The 25,634-nt window shown below is 33.6% G+C and overlaps 2 protein-coding genes across 5 annotated transcripts; both read left to right on the top strand.

Moving 5' to 3' along the window:
• Positions 1–512: 512 nt before the first annotated feature.
• On the top strand, positions 513–3,913 carry LOC107825248 (elicitor-responsive protein 3). The gene is made up of 5 exons (XM_016652081.2): positions 513–579; positions 2,324–2,389; positions 2,792–2,930; positions 3,389–3,527; positions 3,740–3,913. Exons 1-5 carry the CDS (start codon positions 513–515, stop codon positions 3,911–3,913), a joined length of 585 nt encoding a protein of 194 aa, XP_016507567.2.
• A 4,451-nt stretch (positions 3,914–8,364) lies between these two features.
• Positions 8,365–14,921, top strand: LOC107825246 (uncharacterized). Of its 4 annotated transcripts, none has more exons than XM_016652076.2 (3): positions 8,365–8,521; positions 12,888–12,978; positions 13,686–14,921. In XM_016652076.2, exon 3 carries the CDS (start codon positions 13,802–13,804, stop codon positions 14,546–14,548), a length of 747 nt encoding a protein of 248 aa, XP_016507562.1. In that variant the 5' UTR covers positions 8,365–8,521; positions 12,888–12,978; positions 13,686–13,801; the 3' UTR covers positions 14,549–14,921. The 4 variants fall into 4 exon arrangements, with proteins under 4 accessions (XP_016507562.1, XP_075102486.1, XP_075102485.1 ...); XM_075246385.1 differs by having other exon boundaries at positions 12,888–13,009; XM_075246384.1 differs by lacking the exon at positions 8,365–8,521 and adding an exon at positions 12,449–12,567.
• The last annotated feature ends 10,713 nt before the right edge of the window (positions 14,922–25,634 follow it).

Raw genomic sequence — 25,634 nt, 5'->3', positions numbered from 1 at the left:
CGATCTAAAGAAGATTCCAAAAACGACAAAAGAGAAAAATTTATAGGAGGGGAAGGAAAAATGTCTTTATCTAACGTTAAACTTGTCTTTTCTGGTTCTAAATTTGTTGGATAAAAATAAAAAATGACGGCACCATCTTTATTCTCTCTCTTTTTCATTTGTGGGTGATATTTTATTGAATTTCTAAGTAATTCATTTTCCTATAATCTGATAATGTTAACGAGTTTAAATTTGGATTTCCATATAAGTAAGAGCTATAGAGTATTAATAACTTGTTCGTTACTAATTGTTTCCTTTAAAGAAGTATTATTTAATTCTGGATCAATGGTTATTGTCATTCATAGTATATATGCATGAACTAGTAACGTCTTCTGATACATTACCAAACTTCTGTTTCTTTTTCTTTCTGTAACTTCTTCTATATATGTTTTCTGTTGCATTACTTAGAATTGCCTAAAGATTTATTAATCCCTAAACTAAAAGGAAATATGAAAGAAAGAAAGCAAAACTCCATGAAGGGAGGACTCCTTGAAGTTTTTGTTGTAAGTGCCCGAGGCATTCGCCCCTCCAACATTATTGGTAAGGATTTAACTTCTGAAAATTTTAAAATAATTTTATACTAGCTACCTATGTATTTTAATATGTTCTAGTAGATAACTTGTCTTATTTTTTATTAGTCACTCTAGCATTATTGGTAAGAATTTAACTTACACTTGTGTGGATGGTTGCTACATATTGAATTGTATCATATTGTTACTTTAAATATAATGTTTATTTTGGTTGTTACTTAAATTTTATTGTATTGTATCGTTAAACTCATTGTTTCGTAATGACAAAAAAGTCACTTTATGGAACGACAGATTTGGTGTGGTGACGTCGTTTCCTTACTTTTTTCTCTCATCTTGCCCTTCCTTATTATTAAATAATTGTATTTTATCATTTATCCTACTTTTTATATAATAATTCTACTTTGTATCCTATTTTTTCTTAATAATATTGCAAGTTTATTCTTCATACTGTTGGTGTTTGACATCATGAAACGACGACAAATGATACAATCTATCCAAATATTGTATTCATCAAACAATACAATACAATACATTATGAAACGATAAGTAACAACAATCCAAACAAGTTGTTATGCATAATGATTGTACATTGTGATTATACTGTCTGTGTATTTTAATTTATCGTGATAGATAACATGTCTTATTTTTAAAGTTACTATCTGTAGATATTTGTTTTGGGAAATATATGGTGTATAAAGGGTATGTTTGGTATGAAGGAAAATATTTTTCATGAAAAATCTTTTCTTAAAAAATATTTTCATGGAAAATGAGTGGTTTTATCATTTATTTTCCCTTGGTTGGTTGGTGAGTGAAAAATAATTTCCGAAAAATATTTTCTAGTGTTTAGTTAAAGTATATAAAATACTCTTTCTATTTTAGGAAAAGAAAATATTTAGTTTGCTGAAAGAGAAAAAAATACTCGTTTTGTTGAAAAAAAATACTTTTTCTCTTTCAGGGAAAGAAAATACTTAATTTGTTGAAATGAAAAGAATATACTTATTTTGTTAAAATAAAAAAAGTACTTTATTTACAACATGAAAAGAAAATACTCTTTATAATATTTCTATTTAGGGTGGGTGATGGACGAGGTTAGAGTGAGTGTGGTGTGGTAGGGGGTAGGGAATGGGGGTGGGTGGGGTAGGGGTGATTTGGGGGTGGGATGGATGGGGTGGTTGGGGGTGGGTTGGTGGGGATGGGGATTAGGGTGGAGAATGTTGAAAAAGAGTTTTGTAAAATATTTTTCCTTATTTTGATAGGGAAAATATTTTCCTCAAATTGGAGGAAAATGAGTTCATGAGAAAAATATTTTCTAAAACATTTAAATCAACCAAACATGGGAAAATATTTTCCGGTAAATATTTTCCTTCTTACCAAACACACCCAAAAAGTTCTTTTACTTTGCTTTGGCGAGTATGAATGATCTTCTTCTTTACTTCTTTTTACTTTTGGGCCACCCTTTAGGTCGTTATATTCCGTGGTGAAGCTAGAAAATATTTCAAAGGTGTTCATACTTGTACAAGAAAAATAAAAATTGTGGAGAGTGAAGCTCGAACCGGCACCCATGAGGCCCTCTTGACCACCCTTTGCCACTGAGCTATGAATCTTCATTGTTGCAAGGGTGTTTAATATGTATTACATGCATGTAAATCCAAAATTCTACCTATATACACAGTGTTAATTTTTCGACATTTTCCGACGAAGGGTGGTCCTTCGCCCCTGGTTATATTTATGGACTATTACTTTGATTTGTATAGGGAAACCATCGTACTATGTCATTGTTGAATGTGGATCTCAATCCTACAGAACAAAAATTTCCTCAGGTTTTGTATTTCATTCCTATTCTTGTAGTATCAATTTACATTAACCTGTATAATATAGCAAAGTAGATAACCTTTCCCGTCATAGTTTTGGAATTTCATTAATATTCCTGATCATTAACAACTTTCCTTAAATGGATTTGATAAGAGATGGAATTTATTAAAAGAAAAGCATACAAAATTTAGAAAGGATACAACTACAAATAGAAGTATTTGGAGTAATATCTTTTAAAACAAAAAATAGAAGTTTTCACATTTCAAAAGTTATAAGAAAATATTGTCTCCAGAATTGCAGCAAATTACAAGGGGATACAAATTCAGTAATTAACGCATACATATATATTGGTAGAATAATATCAGTAATATTCATATCCGTTTTTTTGATTTAATTGTTTTTCACTGCAGGTAATCCAAAGGAAATTTTGTGGAATGAGAAATTTAAGTTTGAATTGCCAACTTCCAAGTTAGAATTATGGTACTACCTTAAACTAAAAATTATGGACGAGGAATGTTTCACAGCCGGTGGATTTGTTGGTGAAACCACGTAATAACTTACTTGCCCTCTTATTAGCAACAAAAAAAAAAAAAAAAAAAAGAATCTTACTTGCCCTCTTCTTATCTTTCCTTTTTTTTTTTTCCTTCTATGAAATACTAAAGTTCTTTTACTTTATATAGTTCAAATTCCTTCATCCATATAATCTAGATGAAGCATTTTACTTTATTAATAAACTCATTATGTGAATCTTGATTAATCAGGCTAGTGTATTTTAGATATCAAATACATAAAAATAAAAGAAAAAAGATGCCTTATGTTCTTTAAAGCTGCTTGTAAATATTTTACACAATTTACAAGCTTAAAATATTTTCTATTTTCACCTGAACCAATTCTACAGCAACTTATCCTTACTCTTTATTTTTCTTATTATATTATACTACTCCCTAGCTATTTAATTGAAACTTTTTTTATTTTAATTTTTTCGGTTTCTGATTCATTTGAGTCAGAATTTATCTTAAAGGAATAATTACTGAGGGGAATGAAAAGGGATTCATGGAAGTGACACCAGTTGCTCACAATGTGGTGCTTGAAGATGACACATACAAAGGGCAGATAAAAGTTGGACTCAGATTCACTCCTAGCAATGTATGCATATTATATTTAATCATCCCCTGACGAGATTAATTGACCATGTTGCTCGAATTTTTCAAAACTGTTGTCGGGTATGTTTTGAATCCTTCAAAATTTGAGGATCCGACATGAATGATATAATATTTTGAAAAAGTTCGAACAACATAGGTTATTGGTTCTACTATATTTTTCAATTTCCCATAGTTTATAAATTCTTGTTTTTGCAGAAAACAGTACAAACAGTGGAAAGAAGAAATGCTTCAAAGGAAAATGGAAATAATGGAGTTGGGCAATTCATCTATAGCAAAATAATTAATCTCTGGCAAAACACCTGGTGGAGAAGCTTCATTCCTAATTATGGGGATGCTGATAGTAGTGTTGACAAAAATAAGCCAAATTAGAGTTATTTCTTGTTTCTTTTTCTTACTCTTTTTTGGTACTTTTCTACCTAAGGATGGTGTAAGGGAATACCCTTTAGCCTTTACTATTTGTTTTGAGTAGTAAAACGTGCTTTGGATGGATGTGGTTCGGACGAGGAGATTTCATTTTGTCATTTATTACGATTGTTATGTTATTTTAAGAAAAATAAAATGTAACATTCTCGGTCCATTCCCCATGCAATGGTATTTATTTACCTTTAAAAATTACGTATCTTGTTTCCCAACTCCCCTCGAATCATGCAACGACCTAAATTTTGGAGGACGCTTGTAAGTTTTCCTCTTTTCGTTCAATATTTAAATATAAAGAATCTTTTTTTAGTTTTTACTTTGTTTTAATTAAATCGGCATGGTTCTTGTGATATTTTAATTTAGCAGTTTTTTAGATGTTAATTATTATGCTAATAATGCTATTCGATGGGATAATTTTAATCCAATCACAATGGCAGAACGATTAAGACTTCTCAATAGGTTAAAGAGAAAATTAAAAAAACGTAAGGAGCAAGTTTACTAATTCGGGAACGTGTTATAACTATTGAAGTAGATACACCAAATCATTTTCAAGAAAATTTAAAATATATTCGAATTAAGTTGCATTCAAATCAACATCTACTAAAGTAGTTAAAGCCCATCCTCAAACCTAGAGCGTCGATGATCTCTAAGCAAGTAGAGTCAGGGTTGAACCCTAGAGAATCGAGTTGATGATCTCGTGGCTCTTGAAAGCCCAGATTTACACATAGATGACCTATTTGCGGACGTTCCAACTCTAGCTCGTGATGGCCCAATTGCGAACGTCTCAAGTCTAACAAGTGGTAATGCATCTTCCCTACTGTAGAGTGATAACGCCCGACTCTAGTCCTAAAAGAGATAAACGGTCATTGTAAATATAATTCGATCTAAGAGTCCGGAGTCGAATTCCACAAGGAGCTAAGGTTTAGCTACAACTATTCACTATCACTAAGAAGACAAGCTCGAACAATTTCTAAGTTATAAATATTAAGATTCTTATGTCTAACTAATTAACTAACAAATTAAAGTAGTAAATTAATAAGTAAAGATACTAAGGATTGGAGACAAGATTGGAAAAGCCTAGAGTTATGATTTCTCCAATTGTCGGAATCCTTCTCGCTCTGTCTCCTACAGTTTCACCTAAGTATTATCTACTGATCATGAGCACTCGGCTTATCATAATTCTCTCTCGAGCAACTACAATAACGTACTAGTCATATTCCTTCGAATTACGCTAGCTCGCACTTTTTCACCGCTCACTATGATCACGTCAAAGCTTCGTTATCTCTAATCTCACTTTTAAACCCGTCGTATTGATCTCTCATATACTGGGAGTGACGTTATTCGACAACAACCTAAATATGCACTCTTCTCAAGCAATGCATAATAAATAGGTAGAGTCAATTGAGAGCTCTTCAATTAACTAAAATAAGCATGTAGTTGAACACTGGTATTCAAAGGCAAAATTATATTGAAATATAGCGGGAGCTCATCCTCCAAAATATTCAACCAAACTCTAGATGATAAATTAACTATTCATAAAAGTATGTGAAAACATAATACAAAAATTCATAACCAATAATGAAAAATTGGAAGAAGAAAGGAAAAAATTCGTGGTTGAAACTTCCTACTTGTTCCTAGCGTGTTCCCGCCTCCTTATATGTTGTCTAACCCTAAAGTAATATCTCTCCCTTCAAAAGGACGTTTTAGGATGTATTTATATCAATTAGGGTTTGTATGGGACGGCCTTGAGCTCTCCTATTTCGAAAAGGAGAAGTTGAATCGCGTGCCTAGGGTTCGTACAATGCGTGACCCCTAGGCACGCTCCCAACTATTTTTTTTTTCTTCTTTGTTTCTTTTGCGTGACATGTCCAGTGCCAAAATATCATACTTCACTGGTTTTGATTCACTTCCTAGTCCATTTCACGCCTACCTTTCATACAATGCATCAATTGTGGCACCCCCCGAGCTCTTGCATCTCTGCTCTTTTTGCATCAAATCATCATGTTTTGCCAACTTCCATCCACACTCATTTCTATACACAACAAACACATAGTGAGCATATTTTATGTTCATAAGCATGTAATCCCCTACGATTTACATAAGAAATAACATGCAAACATACTAAATAACATGCACTTTTTATCATTTATCATAGAGCACAAAAAAGAACCTCTAATTTTTTAATAGTAAATCTTTCCACTAGTATTGCATACTAATTCTTTTTTCATCAATGAAGCATCTACTTACACCTCGGCTGGATCCCTTTGAAATAATAGCACACCCCCGGTGGTAATTAAGGGCGGAGGTAATATGCTACAATACAATGTTATAAGACATGATCTAAAAGACCAAAAAGTGGAATGAACAAACGAGTAATTAGGACTTCCCGTTTTACTGAATACTATTGTGTTACCAAGAATGTTCCGTTTAAGTAGCACTTTAATGAATCATCTTGATTTGAGTAAGTTGAGGTTTATGGACCTAGTTGAGAGCCAAACAAAAAATTCGAGATAAGTAAATATATACAAAAATGAAATGATTATTTGTCATATTATTCTCTATTAAGTTTTATGCATTTCATGTTATGATAATAATTGGAAAGTGAAGTATAATAAACTCGAATGATTGAAGAATTTCACATGTTGAAAATTTTGACAAATTATTTAATTTTTCACGTAATATTGATTTCAATAAAATGGTACGTATAAATTTGTTAGTAGTGTTATTTCATGATACCGCATTGTGGTTAATATGTTAGTAGTGGGTGTGATAAATCCCACAAACTAAAAATATTTGGGCCTCATTTCAACGGTCGGACATTCATGGGCAAAAAATCACGAATAACTTGATTTACAATTGGTAATTGAAAAATAGTTAGTTTTAAACGTAATTATAGGGTATGTTTGGTATGAAGGAAAATGTTTCCATGAAAAAATATTTTTCCAGAAAATATTTCTTGAAAAATGAGTGATTTTATCACCTATTTTTCCTTGTTTAGTTGGTGAGTGAAATTTTTTTTCCGGAAAATATTTTCTAGTGTTTGATTAGAGAGTATAAAATATTTTTAGAAAAATAATTTTTTATGCTACTCTATTCAACCCACATTCTCCAAAATCCCTATATTTTCTGTACTCCACCCCCCCCCCCCCAACTCTATTTTCTTCAAAAATTTAATTTTTCTTTTCAAAATTCACACAAAACCAAATGAACTAATGTGCTACTTTACTTTTTCACATAAAAATAACGTTAAAATTTGAGCTCGATAACTAAAAAGAAAATACTTTATTTTGTTGAAAAAGAAAGTATCATTTCTACAACATGAAAAGAAATTACTTATTTTGTTGAATGAAAGAAAATACTTTTCTACATCATGAAGAGAAATTACTCATTTTGTTGAATGAAAGAAAATACTTTTCTACATTATGAAAAAAAAATACTCAGTTTGTTGAAATGAAAGAAAATACTTTTTTATATCATGAAAAGAAAGTACTTGTCTTGTTAAAATGAAATAAAATATTTGTTCTACGTCAGGAAAAGAAAATATTAATTTGTTGAAATGAAAGAAAATACTTTTTTTACATCATGAAAAAAAGTACTCTGTTTGTTGAAATGAAAGAAAATACTTTTTCTACATCAGGAAAAAGAAAGTACTCGTTTTGTTGAAAAAAAATATTTTGTCTATTTCAGGAAAAGAAAATACTTATTTTGTTGAAATGAAAGAAAATACTTTTTCTACATCATGGAAAAAATTACTCGTTTTGTTGAAATAAAAAAAATACTTTTACTACATCATGAAAAGAATATACTCATTTTTTTAAAATAAAATAAAAATTCTCTATCTACAACATGAAAAGAAAGCACTCTCAATAATAGTTCTATCTAGGGTAGATGGTGGGCAAGGTTGGGGTAGGTGGGAGTAGAGGTTTGGGATGGGTGGGTTGTGGTTGGTGGGGGTTGGTGGAAATGAGGAATAAGGTAGAGAAGGTTGCGAAATAATTTTGTAAAATGTTTTTACTTCCTTTGAGGGGAAATTTTTTTCATCCAATTGGAAGAAAATGAGTTCATGAGTAAAATATTTTCTAAAATATTTAAGCCGACCACGCATGGAAAAATTAAAAAATATTTTTCGGGAAAATATTTTTCCTTATACCAAACACACCCATAATCTAGCCATTTTTTTCATACAGATAAAATTTGAACAAAAATACACTTAAAATTCCGGAAAAATTCCGTCATAATACACTGAGTTCGTAAAAATGAGATTTCAACACAATGTGTTAATTTTATAATATACTCAAAGTTTATATGCATTAGTTCCATAACTGAGCATATTACGGTGAAACTTTCCATCTTTCGGCTAGGATATTTTTTTCTAAATTTTGTGGCTATTTTTGCAAACGCTTGCTTACCCGCTATTCATGCCTAAACAAAACAAATGAACGCAAGCTCGATCCAAAATTCCAATTGCATTTAGGTGCGAGATTTTCTCTACCAGATCGCTAAAACTCCTCTGCCCTGCCGCTAATTAGCTGCTCATATTCACCTCTCAAGCAGAAATCAGTATGTGTTTTCTTTATCGAGCTTTGTCTCTATAATCCATTTTTATGTCTCTAGTTAGCAAAAACCCTTATCCCTGCTTTTGCTATTAATTTTATTGGTAAACCACAAATTTTAGTGAATCGGACCATAATCTTGTTATTATTTCCTGTTAGTTTGCTTCCCTTGTGATAATGGTTTGAAATTGCGGTGGTAATTTGAGTTTACGTACTAAGAATCAATTTTCTAAAAATTAAAAAAAGAGTTAATCCCCTAAAGTATCAAGTTTTTGTCAGTTTTCTACTTAAACTATTCGGTGTCCCCAAAACCCCCCCTTGAACTATATTGCCCTTCATATTAAAACCCCCTATATTGCCCTTCATATTAAAACCTCGTCTTAGAGAATGCGTCTAGTACACGCTCCTAAGTCCTAATTATCTAAAAAAACGTTCCATGTAGCACTACACGTGACTATTTAACTCAGCCTAAAACTCGCCTAAACTATCACCTCTTTGTCAGTTACCTACTTAAACTATCTGGTGTCTCCAAAACCCCCCTAAACTATATTTTCCTATATATTAAAACCTCATGTTGGACTTTTAAAGGTGCGTCTGCCTAACTATATTAACGTAAATTCCGAATATACCTCTATACTTTCGAAAATGGTCTAAGAATACCCCTCGTTATATTATTGGGTTATCTATACCTCTGCAGTCATACTTTGGGTTCAAATATACCCCTCATTTAAACGGAGGGACACGTGTAATCGTCCTATTGGTCAATTCTAAATATCTCCTAATCAATTAAAAAAACTTATTACCCATACCCGAAAAATAATTTTTTTTTGTAAAAACTGGAAAAAACTAAATTTGTTTTTACTAAAAACTGAAAAAACAAAAATATTTTTTTTTCCAGTTTTTACAAACAAAACTGCTTTAAAAAAACTGAAAAATATTTTCTAAAACAATATTTTTGTAAAAACTGAAAAAAAGCTGAAAATCAATTTTCTAAAGCAATTATTTTGTAAAAAGTAAAAAAAATTGAATGTTTTTTTTACTAAAAACTGAAAAAAACGAAAATATTTTTTTTACCAATTTTTACAAAAAAACTGCTTTAAAAAAAGCTGAAAAATATTTTCTAAAACAATATTTTTGTAAAAACTGAAAAAACAAATATTTTTTTTTTCCAGTTTTTAGTTAAAAATATTTTAGTTTTTTCCAGTTTTTAATCGCTTTAGAAAATTGATTTTTAGCTTTTTTTTCAGTTTTTACAAAAATATTGTTTTAGAAAATATTTTTCAGTTTTTTTAAAGCAGTTTCTTTTTTTGTAAAAACTGGGAAAAAAAATATTTTCGTTTTTTTTAGTTTTTAGTAAAACAAATTTAGTTTTTTTTCAGTTTTTACAAAAAAAAAAAATTATTTTTCGGGTATGGGTAATTGGGTCTTTTTAATTAATTAGGAGATATTTAGAATTGACCAACATGACGATGACACGTGTCCCTCCGTTTAAATGAGGGGTATATTTGAACCCAAAGTATGACTGCAGGGGTATAGATAACACAATAGTATAACGAGGGGTATTCTTAGACCATTTTCGAAAGTAAAGGGGTATATTTGGCCCTTTGCCGATTAATTTATGGGTTGTACAAAGTTATTTATATAGTTTACTTATGATGTATTACTTTCGAATGATTGATTAATTCTAAGAGTTTTGGCCAAAATAATATCTAATGTACTGTGTTAATTTTAGGTTTAATTGTGATTGTGCTTTATGCTAGACTCCAATTGATAAGTCCTTATTTATATTCACTTTGTAGCACAGTTAAAATATAAATAAAGGCATATAGTATTGTATTTCTTAAAAGTCATCTTGTATTACATAAAAAAGATTACACAAAATAAAATTTTGCAAATAAAAAATTAATTGTTCAGTAATTACATTCTCTAATTCCAGATTACATAAAGAAGATTCAAGAGATACAACTTTATCCTTTACAAGGTGTTGAGTTTAATAAGAAGATTTAAATTAGTATTTGTTCAACAATATGTGTAAGACTAAAACAAGAAAGAGAATAAATAATTTCAGAAGAAACAAGAGAGCAACAACATACCCAGTATAGTCCAACAAGTGGGGTCTGGGGAGGGTAGTGTGTACGCAGACCGTACCCCTACCTGGACAAGTAGAGAGGCTGTTTGCGATAGACTCTCGGCTCACGATAAGGTGGAAAAGAAGAAAAGGAAAAAAAGAAGCAGAAGAAAGAGGAGGGAGAAAGATAGACGAGGGAGACAAAAGACGATAAGGAAAAAGAGTAGTATCAGATAGTAAAAAGTAGTATCAAACCCATATGGAGAACGGAAGAAAAAAGGTTAAAAAATGAAGAAGAAGGTGAAAAACAAAGAAAAAAGGTGAAAAAAGAGGAAGAAAGATGGATATAACTGAAATAAGGAGAATATTTATTAAAAATAAATAAATTTGAAAGAGGGTTAGGCTAATAAGCCATTGTTTTTTGTTAGGTGGGCCATTTTGATGGCCTTTTCAGCTATCACGCGCTCTCAAGCGAGTATCTACACATGTTATGCCGGGTCAGCGACGAGGGTGTTTTAATACGAGCCACAATATAGTTCAGGGGGGTTTGGGGGACGCCGAATAGTTTAAGTAGGAAACTGACAAAAATATGATAGTTTAATTGGGTTTTAGGGTATTAACTCTTAAAAAAATTAATTACAATAACCTTACTTAGTTGGGTTTTAACCTAACGATTATTCCTTAAAAGAGATGAAGAAGCAACACTCCATATTTGGAGAGATGTTAATAGCAGAGTTATTAAAAGTCATCGCTTCGTCTCTTAAAGCGATGAAGCCGAGTGGAGCGAGGGGTCACCAGTTCATGGGCTAGGCAATGTGCTTCGAATATTGCGCGCTTCAAACAATAATGTGCAAAGTGATCCCAACGCAAATAGATCGATAGTTTGGATCTCAACTTTGAAAGTTGGCTTAATATTGACACTATTTTATATTTTAATGTTGAAATTAGTTAGTTTGATTAAAATTTGATTATTGTATTTGTGGTGCTAAATTCGTATATGTATTGTACTTTTTGTTTTTTAATTAAATTGTTCCCTTCACGTTACAGAATCGTGTGCTTCACTTCTCGCTTTTTGTTTCAAGCCCTAAAAACCTTGTCGCTTTTTTGCGCTTTCAAAAACACTGATTAATATAGCCAAATGTATCAACTTATGCATGACAGATTTGCATGATGCGATAAGCTATTTCAATAGCGTCTGGAATTATGAAAATGAGTGTTCTATTGAATGTGCAGTTTTATGGCTATTACCAAAATGTACACCAGGTTGATTATGACGGATAGAGTAGGTTGTGGTTGTATGCTGATGGAAAAGTGGATCACGCCCTCCTGTTTGTGGGCCTTACTCCATTTTCTTGAAAGTAATCAGTTACAAATAGACTATAGTATGGAGAATATTCTCCTTCTTTTGTTTTGGGTGTTTCTTCTTTTTCTCTTTCTTTTTTGCACGAAAATGTTTGAGAACATGAGAAGTGGGGGAAAGGGAAACAATGCTTTCTTTCTTTTTATATCATGCTTTAAAGGTGAAGTAATCCTTGATTCCTTGGGTGATTGAAGTCAGGAAACCATTTTGAATTTGATTTTTGGGCATTCAGTTTCATAGCTTACCTCATAAGGTTTCCTTTCTGTTTTCCTGGTTAGGCAGTTATTGTGGGGTCCATCCCCATAATGAGGAAGAAAAAAAACAGGAGGGGAAATTTGCAAGATGTCAAAATTGGTGGTGGGCACCGAAACACGTTTTTGACCAAAATTGGTTTTGGTTCTCAATTTTCAATTTGCAAATCGCAAGTTGCAGGAAACCAACTTTTGATTGGTTAAGAGTTACGACACTTCTTCCTATAAATAGACGCCTTCAGCTTCTCATTTTGACACACCAATCTCAGAGGAAAAATATATTTGAGAGTTAGATAGAAAGAGTGAGGTTTCACAGACAGGGTATAAGAAAATAGTTTGTGAGAAAAATAGAGAGTGAGCGATATTGTAGTGAGGTGAGAATATCAAAAGAGGGTTATTTCTTTTGAGTGTTGTAGTAGTCTTTGGAGTATTTTACTCAGACCTACAAAGTGTAAAATTCCTTACTATAGTAATATCAGTTGTTCCTCTCGGGGCCGTGGTTTTTTCCCTTATTCAAAAGGGTTTTCCACGTTAAAATTTTTGTGTTCTTGTTGTTCTTTTATTCTTGTTGATTACCGTATCTCGGTGCTACGCTATTATTTCGCTTTTATTACCGTGAATATTATTTCTGTAGAGGGTTTATTCCCAACAGTTATACTTCGGGATTGACTCAGTCTTGGTTGCTTTTATGTAGGTGGTTTGAGAACACGATGAGTACATATGAGGCATCAAAGAGAACTTCCTCCCATCTTCAATTGGTTGTGTTGAACAGGTCATTTAATTCGGTGAGAATTCCTGTCTGAGCTTATTTAGGATGTAAGTAAGATGTGTTTAACCTATGAATGATTGGTATGCTTGCTTTTGACTTGGTGAGGGTGAATAAGTGTTTCTTGAGTGTGCAGCAACTAGAAATTTTGGTTCTTACGCAATTTAGAATAGGAGATCTTAGGATTTTTTATTAAGCAATGAGGTGGCAAAGTGGATTCAAGTGTTATGTATATTAAAAACTGGGCTTAGTGTATATAAAAGAAAAGCAGGGAACTCATATTTTTCCTCTTCTACTCTTTTTTTTAGAGATCACTGACTATTACACACTCCTTGTTTGCTATTTCCAAAAGTCAGATCTTTTCTTCTTTAACAGAAAAAGTTGGGTATTTCTCACATCAGTTCTTTGCTTATGATTTTGTTTTTTGATAAGGTAAAGGTTTCATTAATAAGGTACCGAGATGGTACAAAGAACACCCCAAAACAACCATATCCTACAGGCCTCCTAGTAAATCCAGAAACTCTATAATTGTTGTTCCACTGATACACTGCTTTTACACCAATAAAACAAGTTGTGAATACATTTGTTTCTAATTCTAAAAATGTGATCCCTGTGTCCTTCAAAACAAGCCCCGTTGTTTTTAGCTTTTAGTAAGTTTACTACTTTCCTGCTATATCTTTGTGAAGATATGAATTTTATTGGCTTTTACTCTTGGTCTCTTGCTAGGTGTAAATGCAAACGAGAGCTCTACTTCCCACCTGACTCTTTTTTCTTCTCCGGCACTCCTCTCTTTTTGACCATTCTGGTTTTGAAGCTTCTCTTCTTCAGAGAGGAAATTGGAAATGGGGTTTGATGAAATGGAGCCAATTTTTGGGAGAGTAAATGCAGAGTGGTCAGCACCTCACAAAACCCCATTGAAGCCTTTCCTCTTTCATGTTCACGGGTTGCCAAGTGATCCCTCTACTCTTCGTGTCTGTGCCACTGACTTCCATTCAAATACATGGGACTCTTTGAAATCTGCCCAGGAGCTCGAAGATATGAGGGACAGAACTGGTATAGGAGGCTCTTGGTCTGACTTTGTAGATTACCTTATAGCTTCCGTAAAGTCTGAAGATGTGAAGCTTGTTATGGATGGACAGTCAAAATTTGGAGGTGCTGCACATGCAAAATTGGTTGCTCAAAAAGCAAAGGGGATGCCAAGAATCGCTATATCACTTAGTAAACTTGTGGATACTGCAGCAACTGAGGCAATGTCAAATCTTTCTTTGGAGCTCTACAAAACATTTACAAATGTACATAATTTGCTTAAAGCTGAACAAAAACGATGCTTTGAGTTGACAAATGGTTTGTCAGAAGAAAAGCAGGAAAAGAATGAAACTGGCCAGTACTCAAAAAGACAGAAATTGCAAAAGATTACTGAGAAAACAGCCCCAGATTCTGCAACCACCAGTAGCTCACTGGAGTCTCCAGATAAGCAAGCAGCACAACTTCCTTCTACAAAGGTGACTAACCGTGTGGTACCAGCACATCGTAGGGCCAGAGTCCGAGGTGTTCTTTTGCATGATACTGAAGATGAGACACAAGATTAGGAAACACTGTCATTTATCTGCGATTGATGTGAAGCAATTTACGCATCTGCTCTTTTTCTGTAAAATATACAGCTGTATGATCGAAAATATGGCAGATCTAGGGAAGACAAGGTGTATTATGTTAAAGTCGAGATTTCTTTTAGATGGGAGTTGTTAGGCTCAAAGAGAAACATTTAAGTCAATGTGCAAAGCAGTCTTTGTTTGTTGCCTGGTGAAACAGTTCTATATTTCCAGGTTAGGCAATGTATTGATCTTAGGTTACTCCTTGTATGGAGCTTTTAACTTCTGATGAAGCAGATTTCAGTATGTTGATGTTAGAGTGGGTGTTAAGAGTCCCACATTCGTTGAGGAATGAATTGTTAGTCTTGGACAATCCTCCCGTCTTGATCTAGCTTTTGGGATTGAGTTAGGCCCAAGTTTCATATCTTCACATGGTATCAAAGCCAGACCCATCCTTATTCTCCCAATTCAGTAGTAAAACAAATTCTGGTTCAGGTATCTAATATATGAACTGCAGATTCTGCTACTGGATTCTACAATAACTCCGTCAAGGTATTATTTCCTTTCTATACCATTGTAAATTTTCAGTTAAAACGACCTTGTCTTTAGGAATGTGAAAGCTATCCAGAAAAAAATGAAAAGAGAAGTAAAAAGCTATCCAGAAGAATTTGGAATGAAAATGGATAAAAAGAATGGCCTTTGTCCACCCAAAAGCTCAAAGCCCATCTCCCATGCAAAAAAAGAAGTGATGAAACTAGTGACAAAAGAGAATGTTCTGAACATGTGGGAGCAACATACGTTAATTAACTAGTGTTACAATGTCCCGAATTGGTTGAGGAAATGTGTTGTCCTATATAATCATGGGTCATTGTAACCTCAAGAGCTAATTCTGGAGTGGAGTTAGACCAAAGGTTTATTTTCTTAACAAATAGACTCTTGCATCTTATCTTTGTCAGATTATATAACTGAATGAACCTCTATTATGTTAGATTTTTACAGTTGGAGCTAACACCTAACTTCTGCAAATGTGATTAGATCAAAAGTTGAATTTCTTGCACCTAAGACTGCGAAATAGTGATTAATAAAGTGGGTTGAGAACCATGGGGTCTCAGGTTGAAACTCCAGTGGAGGCAAAAATAGTAGGTGATTTCGTCTCATTTGTCCATGCCTTGACGGATAGAGTTACCTTGTACCTGTGTTGGCAGGAGATGCATGTACCCCTTAAATTTAATCGAGGTGTGCGCAAGCTGGCATGGACACAAAAAAGTGGAGTTTCCTGATCTTTGGTGCCTAATATTAGCTGGTTTTTGCCATGGAAGTCTGTCTTACTAGTATTACCTAGAACTTCAGTAGTAAAGTTAGGAAAAGAAAACATGTATTTGAACTTTTTGGTAGTTTCAAACTTTCAAGCAAAAGCTAGATAATCAGGAGAGAAATTGACATTTCACAGCCCCTCTCTTATGTATGAGAAGAGTATGTGTAATCTACTTCAACCAGAGTTTAGGGACTCCCTTTTTGTTAGTTTTAACAATGACATGCTACACTAATCTATCATTCCCAATACATTTCCGAGTCTTGAATATCGTTCAAGCTCAAAGTTTATATCATTTATTAACTTTCTTTTTAATGGTGGTGCTCGGACCAATTTACGAGCACCTTGACTATTCCACTAGGTACTTGTCATCTTCCACTTTCCAAGAGTAGTTTTTCCTATATCTTTTGCTTCAGTTTTCTTATTATCCTGCTGTTGTTAGTACTATTGTCTTATTGATTCTGTTTCATTGTTTATACACTATTATTTTCTTTTTAACAAATTATGTGACTACGCTTCTCCTGAGCCGAGGATCTTCCGGAAACAGTCTATCTACCTTCATAAGGTAGGAGTAAGGATACGTATGCACTACCCTCCCTATACCCCACTTGTGGAATTATACTGAGTTTGTTGTTCTTTTGCAAAGTATTACGAATATAATAGAGTTTGAACTATTTTTGAACTAGTAAAATGTTCAAAAATAGATTTTTGTTTTTTAGTTTTCTAGAAAACTTAAGGGACATTTTTGAAAAACTTGTTTGGTCTTCAAACCAAACAAAATTTGAACTTTTGGAGAGAAACTGTCAAATCCAACCGGACACTTTAATCTTGCGGACATATAATTATGTGTTGGTAATTAAAAATTCTATAAAATCGTAAAACACCTTTAGTTTTTGGGAGAGGGATAATGTAACCCCTTTATTTACATTGGGATAGAACCTCTCTTGCATTATTAAAATAGATAGAGGAACAAGCCGGGAGTTAAAACTTAAAATATTTTGAGGGATTTACCTTTATACAATTTTATTTTATTTTTGAAAATATTTGAAATTGAAAAAAAAAAAGTGTATTAGGCTTTGAATATCTACACGGCAAATATATATTGGTAGAGTTAGGCTTCAAACCTAATTTAGTTACCAGATTACAATTCAATTCAAATCAATCTTAATCCAATTAATAAGTCAATTCAATTTCAGTCCCCATTATAGTTGAGATTAATTTAATTCAGAAAACTTATTTTGGTTTGATTCAATCCGCATACTTACTTCAATTCAATCTAAATTTTAATTGTCCAATTTTTTGATAGATATATGGGAATTGGGATAGTGTCTTTGTTTTTTTTTTAAAAAAAAAATCAAAAAAGAATAGGACTTAGACTTTGTAAAGGAAAGGAAACTTGATGACTAGCTGGCAAATGATAGGGACCTTGATTATTTTGTTTTTAATGTAAAAGAAAAATAGTGAGTGACAAAGATAATGATCCAAACAAATCATTTTAACTACTCTAAGAAGCTGCCATATGGCATTGTTCTTCAATCTAAGGTCGACTATTACATTTTAATTACATTTCCGATTCAATTTATTGTTTCATTCATAGGCTTTTATGTAAAGTTAACTATGTTCAAAATAGAAAATCAGAAAAACAGAACTTAGAACAGAAATGTAAAATATTTCGAGCCCACTAATTTTTGTATGTCCTTAAGGAATTTAATTCATTCGTTGTTGTCCAAGGTATTTGGATTAATTTTTCTAAGGATGAAACGAAAACTATTATGTAATAGCGGCATTACAAATTATAGACTTTCAGCGAATTCAAATAGCCGAGTAAATCACACAATGCAGGCTCTTTTTAATTTTAAAAATATGCAAAAACTTTTGAAATTTCTGTTGTAAATAATCTGAAACGATGCCTTTGTATTTACATGAAATGAAAGGTGAGATGAGAGGTATAATCCAAAATGTGCATCTTCTATTTCTCATTCACGCCTTTTAAAAAGCCTAACACTTTAAAGTTATGTGATTATTATTATTGTTCTGTATTGCTGTAATAAACAATTAAACTTTCTGAAATATATAAATAAAATAGAAAGTTAATAATACTTGTTTACGAAATAAATTCTGGAAAAACAGTATAGGAATAAATCGAGCCCACTGAATACACAGTGTGTCCTTAAGGAAATTATTCTCCTCAAGTACCCGAGGTGTTGGAATATATCCTCCCAGGATAGAACGATTTAACTCACCGGAGTGTTGGTGCCAAAACGCCGGTAAACAGCGAGCCAGTCGAAGGCCGTAAAACACACTTAATTTTTGTGCAGAAGAAGAAGAAGAAGCAGCTCAGAAAATTTCGTAAGGAAAGATTCTAGGATTCAAACTCTATTTATAGAGTTGCTGGCATTGTTTCTGAAAAGGTTTGCAACCTTTCAGAAACAACCATGGCTGTTGGAACAGGGTTGTTTGAAATATTACGGGAAAATAGATTTAAAATAATCCGGAAAAGAAAATAGGCCTGACCGGACCGGGTCGCGGGTCATAGGTTATTCCGGATTGAATTTTTCGTTAATTATTTAATTAATTAATTAAATAATTGAAAGAAATTTTGTCCAAAAAGATTAATCAATCAATCATTGACGAAATCCAAATCCGAATCCGAAGCCGAAGCCGAAGCCGAGCCGAGCGAGCGACGACGACTACGGCGCGAGGCTTGCCTTCTTCTTAACTCTTTAAGAGCTAGAAGAAGAGCAATTATATATATACCCATCAAAAGCCTTTTCTTCCTCCAATATGGGACAATGTCCCTTTGCCAAGGAGTGAAACTCAAATATTTTATTTTCCCTCCATTTCTCATTCACCCTCTTTAAGCTACACAAGCTTAAAATCCCAACAATCCCCCACATGAATGGGAAATGACTATAAAATAAAGGAATGCACGGACGCGTGTGTGTTTTACATGCAAGAATTAATTGCATCTGGATAAGTAGGTTTCCCTTTGAACTTTCCGTAGTGAACTTATATCGGATATACTCGGTCAATCGGTAGATTTGATATCTTTGAACCGTCGAGCTTTGTTGTATACCTAGGCAACATAAGTCACACAATCAATCCTTAACCATCTATGGTTCTCACGGTTGTGTTCGTTTCAGCCATGAACACCGCCTGGTTTCATGAGTGCTTAGAGAATGGGCCTTTACTTTCATTTCCCTTGAAGCGGCTTACACTTCACACTCACATAGGTGATTTCTAAACGTGTAATCCTATAGACACACTATCTGGTCATATCCTGCCAGACTTAGCAAATCATTAAAAAACCTTTAAGCTTTGTTGACTTATCAAAAAGCCTTAATGCTTTACCTCAATTTCTGAACATTGTCTTCATCACGAGAATGGATTGAGTTATTTGACAATGTTGAACTGTCATTCATAACTTTGTTTGATCTTTTTGAACCTAGCTCGTGGGATCTCCAGTCTGCTAAGTAGAGTTACCGCCACGATGACTTGTCCTAGACCTTAACTCCATTCCCTTTGATGATCTTTTAACTGCCTCTCTAGATAGGTCTTTTATAAGTGGATCCGACACATTATCTCTTGACTTTACGTAGTCAATTGTGATAACACCACTAGAGAGTAGTTGTCTAACGGTATTGTGTCTCCGTCGTATATGACGAGATTTTTCGTTATACATAACGCTCCCTGCCCTGCCTATTGCCGTTTGACTACCACAATGTATACAAATAGGTGCCAAAGGTTTGGGCCAAAATGGAATATCTTCCAAGAAATTCCGGAGCCATTCAGCTTTTTCACCGGCCTTATCTAAAGCTATGAATTCAGATTCCATTGTAGAACGGGCGATGCATGTTTGTTTGGATGATTTCCAAGACACTGCTCCACCCCCAATTGTGAAAACATATACACTCGTGGATTTAACTTCAGATGATCTAGTGATCCAATTTGCATCATTATATCCCTCGATCACGGAGGGATATTTGTTATAATGCAAAGCGTAATTTTGGTTATCTTTGAGATACCCCAATACTCGTTTCATTGCCATCCAATATATGTGATTGGGATTACTTGTAAACCGACTCAGTTTACTAATAGCACATGCTATATCTGGTCGCGTACAATTCATGATATACATCAAACTTTCCAATACTCTTGCATAGTCCAGTTGTGAGTCACTTTCACCTTCATTCTTTTGAAGTGCATAACTCACGTCAATTGGAGTCTTGGCAATTTTGAAATCCAAATACTTGAACTTGTCAATTACCTTTTCAATGTAGTGAGACTGTGATAAGGTAGTGAGACTGTGATAATGCTAGACCTTGTGGAGTCTTGTGAATTCTGATTCCTAAGATCACATCAGCAACTCCTAAGTCTTTCATATCGAATTTGCTAGCCAACATGTGCTTAGTAGCATTTATATCTGCCGTGTTTTTGCTCATTATCAACATGTTATCAACATATAAACAAGCAATGACTTCATGACCTGGAGTGTTTTTAATGTAAATACATTTGTCGCACTCGTTGATTTTAACCCCACTTGCCAACATTGTTTGGTCAAATTTGGCATGCCATTGTTTGTGTGCTTGTTTAAGTCCATAAAGCGACTTAACAAGTTTGCACATTTTCTTTTCTTTACTAGGAACCACAAAACCCTCAGGTTGTTCCATGTAAATCTCTTCCTCTAATTCTCCATTTAAGAAAGCTGTTTTAACATCCATTTGATGGATTTCAAGACCATACACGGCCGCTAGTGCTACTAACACCCTAATAGATATTATCCTCATTACTGGCGAGTAAGTGTCAAAGTAATCAAGGCCTTCCTTTTGTCTATAACCTTTGACAACAAGTCTTGTCTTATATTTGTCAATAGTGCCATCAGCTTTCACTTTCCGTTTAAAGATCCATTTCGAACCTAAAGGCTTATTTCCCGGAGGAAGATCTACCAATTCTCATGTATGGTTATCCAAAATTAATTGAATCTCACTATTGACTGTCTCTTTCCAAAATGCTGAATCAGAAGATGACATAGTTGCTTTAAAAGTTTGAGGCTCATTTTCAAGCAAGAATGTCACAAAATCTGGTCCAAAGGAAGTAGATGTTCTTTGACGTTTGCTACGCCTTGGATCTTCTATACTTGGAGTATTTTTCTTTGGTTCTTCCCGAGGTCGTTTAGGTCTTTCACTTAACGACTCATATTCAGTTTTATACAGATAGATGCTTTCAAAGAATTCAGCATTATCTGATTCCATTACTGTATTAACGTGAATTTTGGGATTATCGTATTTATGAACCAAAAACCGACATGCTTTACTGTTTGTAGCATATCCAATGAAAACGCAATCAACAGTTTTTGGTCCGATTTTAACCCTTTTAGGTAAAGGAACTTGTACATTTGCTAGACACCCCCACACTTTGAAATATTTCAAGTTGGGTTTTCTTCCTTTCCATTTTTCATATGGAATAGATTGTGTTTTGATGTGGGGTACTCTGTTAAGTATTCGGTTAGCTGTAAGGATAGCTTCGCCCCACAAACTCTGCGGTAATCCGGAACTTATTAATAAAGAATTTATCATTTCCTTTAAGGTCTGATTTTTCCTTTCCGCAATTCCATTGGATTGAGGTGTGTAAGGTGCAGTAGTTTGATGGATAATTCCATATTCCAAACATATTTCTGCAAATGAAAATTCATATTCTCCACCTCTATCACTTCTAATCATTTTGATATTTTTATTCAATTGATTCTCCACTTCATTCTTGTATTGATTAAATGATTCAATTGCTTCATCCTTACTATTAAGCAAATAAACATAACAATATCGAGTGCAATCGTCAATAAAAATAATAAAATACTTTTTTTCACCTCGTGATGGTGTCGACTTCATATCACAAATGTCAGTATGAATTAAGTCTAAATGATCAAAATTCTTTTCAATAGACTTATAAGGATGTTTTACAAACTTAGACTCAACACATATTTGACATTTTAATTTATTACACTCGAATTTAGGCAATACTTATAAATTAATTAACTTTCGTAAGGTTTTGTAATTGACATGTCCTAAACGAATATGCCATAAATCATTTGACTCCAATAAATAAGAAGAAGCTAAAATTTTATTTGTACTGTCAACAACCATTACATTTAGTTTGAAGAGGCCATCTGTGAGGTAGCCCTTTCCAACATACATTTCATTCTTGCTTACAACAACTTTATCAGAAATAAATACACATTTGAATCCATTCTTAACAAGCAAAGAAGTAGAAACTAAATTCTTCCTAATAGTAGGAACATGAAGAACGTTGTTGAGCGTTAACACCTTGCCGAAAGTCATCTTCAGGAATATCTTCCCATAACCTTCAATCTTGGCTGTTGCAGTATTTTTCATGGAAAGCTCTTCTTCGGGACCAGCAGTAGAGTAAGTCACAAATGCTTCCTTGACAGCACAAACATGTCGAGTGGCTCCAGAGTCAATCCACCACTCCTTCGGATTTTCAACTAAGTTGCATTCTGAAAGCATTGCACACAGATCATCAATGTCATCATTCTTCTCCACTATGTTGGCATGTCCCTTCTTCTTATACTTTTTCGGGAGACAACAACCAGGGGCTTTGTGACCGGTTTTTTCATAATTGTAGCAGCTGCCCTTGAATTTCTTTTTGTTCTGCTCCTTAGTCTGTCCAGAAGACCTCTTTCTCTTCTTACTTTTTGGAGCAGTCTCCTCAACGATATTAGCTCCCATGATCGTTGAATTTCTACGAGATTTCTTCTCGGCTGTTTTGTTGTCTTCCTCAATCTTGAGACGAATCACAAGATCTCCAACTTCATTTCTTTGCGCTTGTGCTTAAGATAGTTCTTAAAATCTCTCCACGAATGAGGCAATTTTTCAATCATTACAACCACTTGAAATGCTTCATTCACGACCATACCTTCAGCAATAAGGTCATGAAAAATAAGTTGAAACTCCTGAACTTGGGTTCCAACAGTTTTGCTGTCTATCATTTTATAGTCTAGAAACTTGGCAACCACGAACTTCTTCAAGCATGCATCTTCAGTTTTGTACTTCTTCTCAAGTGCGTCCCATAATTCTTTCGAAGTATTCATCGCACTGTACACATTGTACAAGTCATCCTCTAAAGCGCTTAAGATATAGCCATTGCAAAGAAAATCTGCCTGCTTCCACGCATCAACAATTATAAATTTTTCGTTGTCCGGCATGTCCGCAGCAGGCACAGGAGGTTCTTCACTAGTGAATTTCTGCATACCAAGTGTGGTAAACCAGAAGAACACCCTTTGCTTCCATCATTTGAAGTTGGCTCCGAAAAATTTCCCCGGTTTCTCTACCGGTGGAACAACAGTCCGGCTTGACGAGGCTATCGTCGTTGCCGCAACAGTCGCAGAAGAATTTCCGTTATCAATTGCCATTTTCTCACTGTAAACAACAGAAGAATTTAATTAATGGCAAAATCAGAACAGTAAACAATACTGTTATTAACAAAAAAATAATATGTATAAGAAATAAAACCGAATTTTTTTTTTATATACTGTTTCACAAAAAACGATGAAGTTTTTATGTTCTTCAAATCGTTTTCTGAATTTCAATACTCTGATAAAGTTGTTATATCTTCAAATCAGAATAGTAAAATTCAGAAGGAGTAGAAAACCACACAGGTTTTAATCTCCACAAACAAAATACAGAATAAAATAATTTTCTTAAGATTGTTATTGTTCTGTATTGCTGTAATAAACAATTAAACTTTCTGAAATATATAAATAAAACAGAAAGTTAGTAATACTTGTTTACGAAATAAATTCTGGAAAAACAGTATAGGAATAAATCGAGCCCACTGAATACACAGTGTGTCCTTAAGGAAATTATTCCCCTCAAGTACCCGAGGTGCTGGAATATATCCTCCCATGATAGAACGATTTAACTCACCGGAGTGTTGGTACCAAAACGCCGGTGAATAGCGAGTCACTCGAAGGCTGTAAGATGAAGAAGAAAATGGGCCTGACCGGACCGGGTCGCGGGTCATGGGTTATTCCGGATTGAATTTTTCGTTAATTATTTAATTAATTGATTAAATAATTAAAAAAAAATTTGTCCAAAAAGATTAATCAATCAATCTTTGACCAATCCCAATCCGAAGCCGAGCCGAGCGACGACGGCGCGAGACTTGCCTTCTTCTTAACTCTTTAAGAGCTAGAAGAAGAGCAATTATATATATACCCATCAAAAGTCTTTTCTTCCTCCAATATGGAACAATATCCCTTTGCCAAGGAGGGAAACTCAAATATTTCATTTTTCCTCCATTTCTCATTCACCCTCTTTAAGCTACACAAACTTAAAATCCCAACAATTATCAATCTAAAATTAGTCTCATATTACATACTTATGGAAGGGTCATTTTTTATTTTTTTTTACCATCGCTCTATCATTATCAATCTTGGAATGTTATATCAGGTTAAGGATTATCATTATAGGAGAATGGTAAGAGCAAAGAGCTTAATCAGCACTTCACGACCTTAATCGAGTGATTTTATATATAAAAGGAAAAAGAGACATTTTTTTTGTCTTTGAAGAGAGGAACAAAAAACGAATTTTGAGTGAGATTTGAACCTATAATCATTAAACTCAACGTGACTCTGCCAACCTAATGTTGAATATGACATGTGTTTAACAAACTTAAACATATAAAAGTGCATCTTGAACTCTATGCTAATCAAAAGAAGTGAGTTGCACTTTTACCTTTATTTTTAATACATACATATATAAAATAGAGGTCTAGCGTTTAATCACATGTTTCAACAAAATTCACATTTTAACCTTCATATTGATAATCAACCACGCTTCAAATCTTGTTTGTCCTCGAGCAACTTTCAAAATTAAACACAATGGCAAGAAACACATTTTCAAAATATACTCAAGCATCATAACAATAACAATGGCTTATGCCAATACTTTGAACTCAATATAAGAAATTTTGACATCTTTCTTCAAAAGTAGACCCATGCCAAGATTATTTAAAATATTTGTGTGACTTCTTCTAATATCCTAACCTCAAGAGATGACTCCAATACATTCCTTACTATGACTCACTTGTTGTGTCAACTCAAAATGCATGAACTTTAAATCCTCTGTAAATCATGTGCCCTCACCACAAACCAAAGAAAAAAATTAGTCCACACACTCAAATATGCATTCAAATATAATTTAAGGACTTACAAATCGAAAGAATTCGCTCACTCTATCAAAGAAATTCATGTGCATTCTAAGGTCGTACCATAGGCTTGCCCATAGTGTATGTCTCTACTAATTTAAGCTTGCGAAGTTTAGGATCAATTAGGTCTTTCCAGGTTGTAATGTAGGCTAAGGGATGGATAGGATATATTTGGGTATAATGACTAACCCTCCCAAGCACTTTAATTCACTACACTTAACTTTCAAATGCATACTCTTCGTGACCAATTCAAGCAATACCACGAAATTATATACAATTTCGCCCTTCTTTTTTAAACACAACTATGCATTCACTAACTCGTATTAAGAGGAATAAGAGGTGTATTTTCTATTTTTTTCATTTTTTTCTCTTCCTTTTTTTTTCTTTTGTATTTTCTTTGATTTTTCTTTTCAACACTCTCCATACTTGGGTTGCCCGGCTAATGATCTTTCAAAACATACGTGCACCTTTTGGCCTTTATGTGGTTCCACTCAAAACTACCTCAACTCTCACCTTACTCTTCTAGCGACTTAAGTACTTTCGAAGGTAAAG

This window comes from Nicotiana tabacum, chromosome 23, assembly GCF_000715075.1.
Source record: "Nicotiana tabacum cultivar K326 chromosome 23, ASM71507v2, whole genome shotgun sequence".
NCBI classification, from domain to species: Eukaryota; Viridiplantae; Streptophyta; class Magnoliopsida; order Solanales; family Solanaceae; genus Nicotiana; species Nicotiana tabacum.
Note: the sequence above shows the minus strand (reverse complement) of the source record. Positions and strands in the feature narration are given on the sequence as shown.

Coding starts and splice junctions, on each gene's coding strand:
- LOC107825248 (XM_016652081.2), top strand. CDS start 513: ATGAAGGGAGGACTCCTTGAAGTTTTTGTTGTAAGTGCCCGAGGCATT. Junction 2,390..2,791: donor CAGAACAAAAATTTCCTCAG/GTTTTGTATTTC, acceptor TTTTCACTGCAG/GTAATCCAAAGGAAATTTTG. Junction 3,528..3,739: donor TCAGATTCACTCCTAGCAAT/GTATGCATATTA, acceptor TTGTTTTTGCAG/AAAACAGTACAAACAGTGGA.
- LOC107825246 (XM_016652076.2), top strand. CDS start 13,802: ATGGGGTTTGATGAAATGGAGCCAATTTTTGGGAGAGTAAATGCAGAG.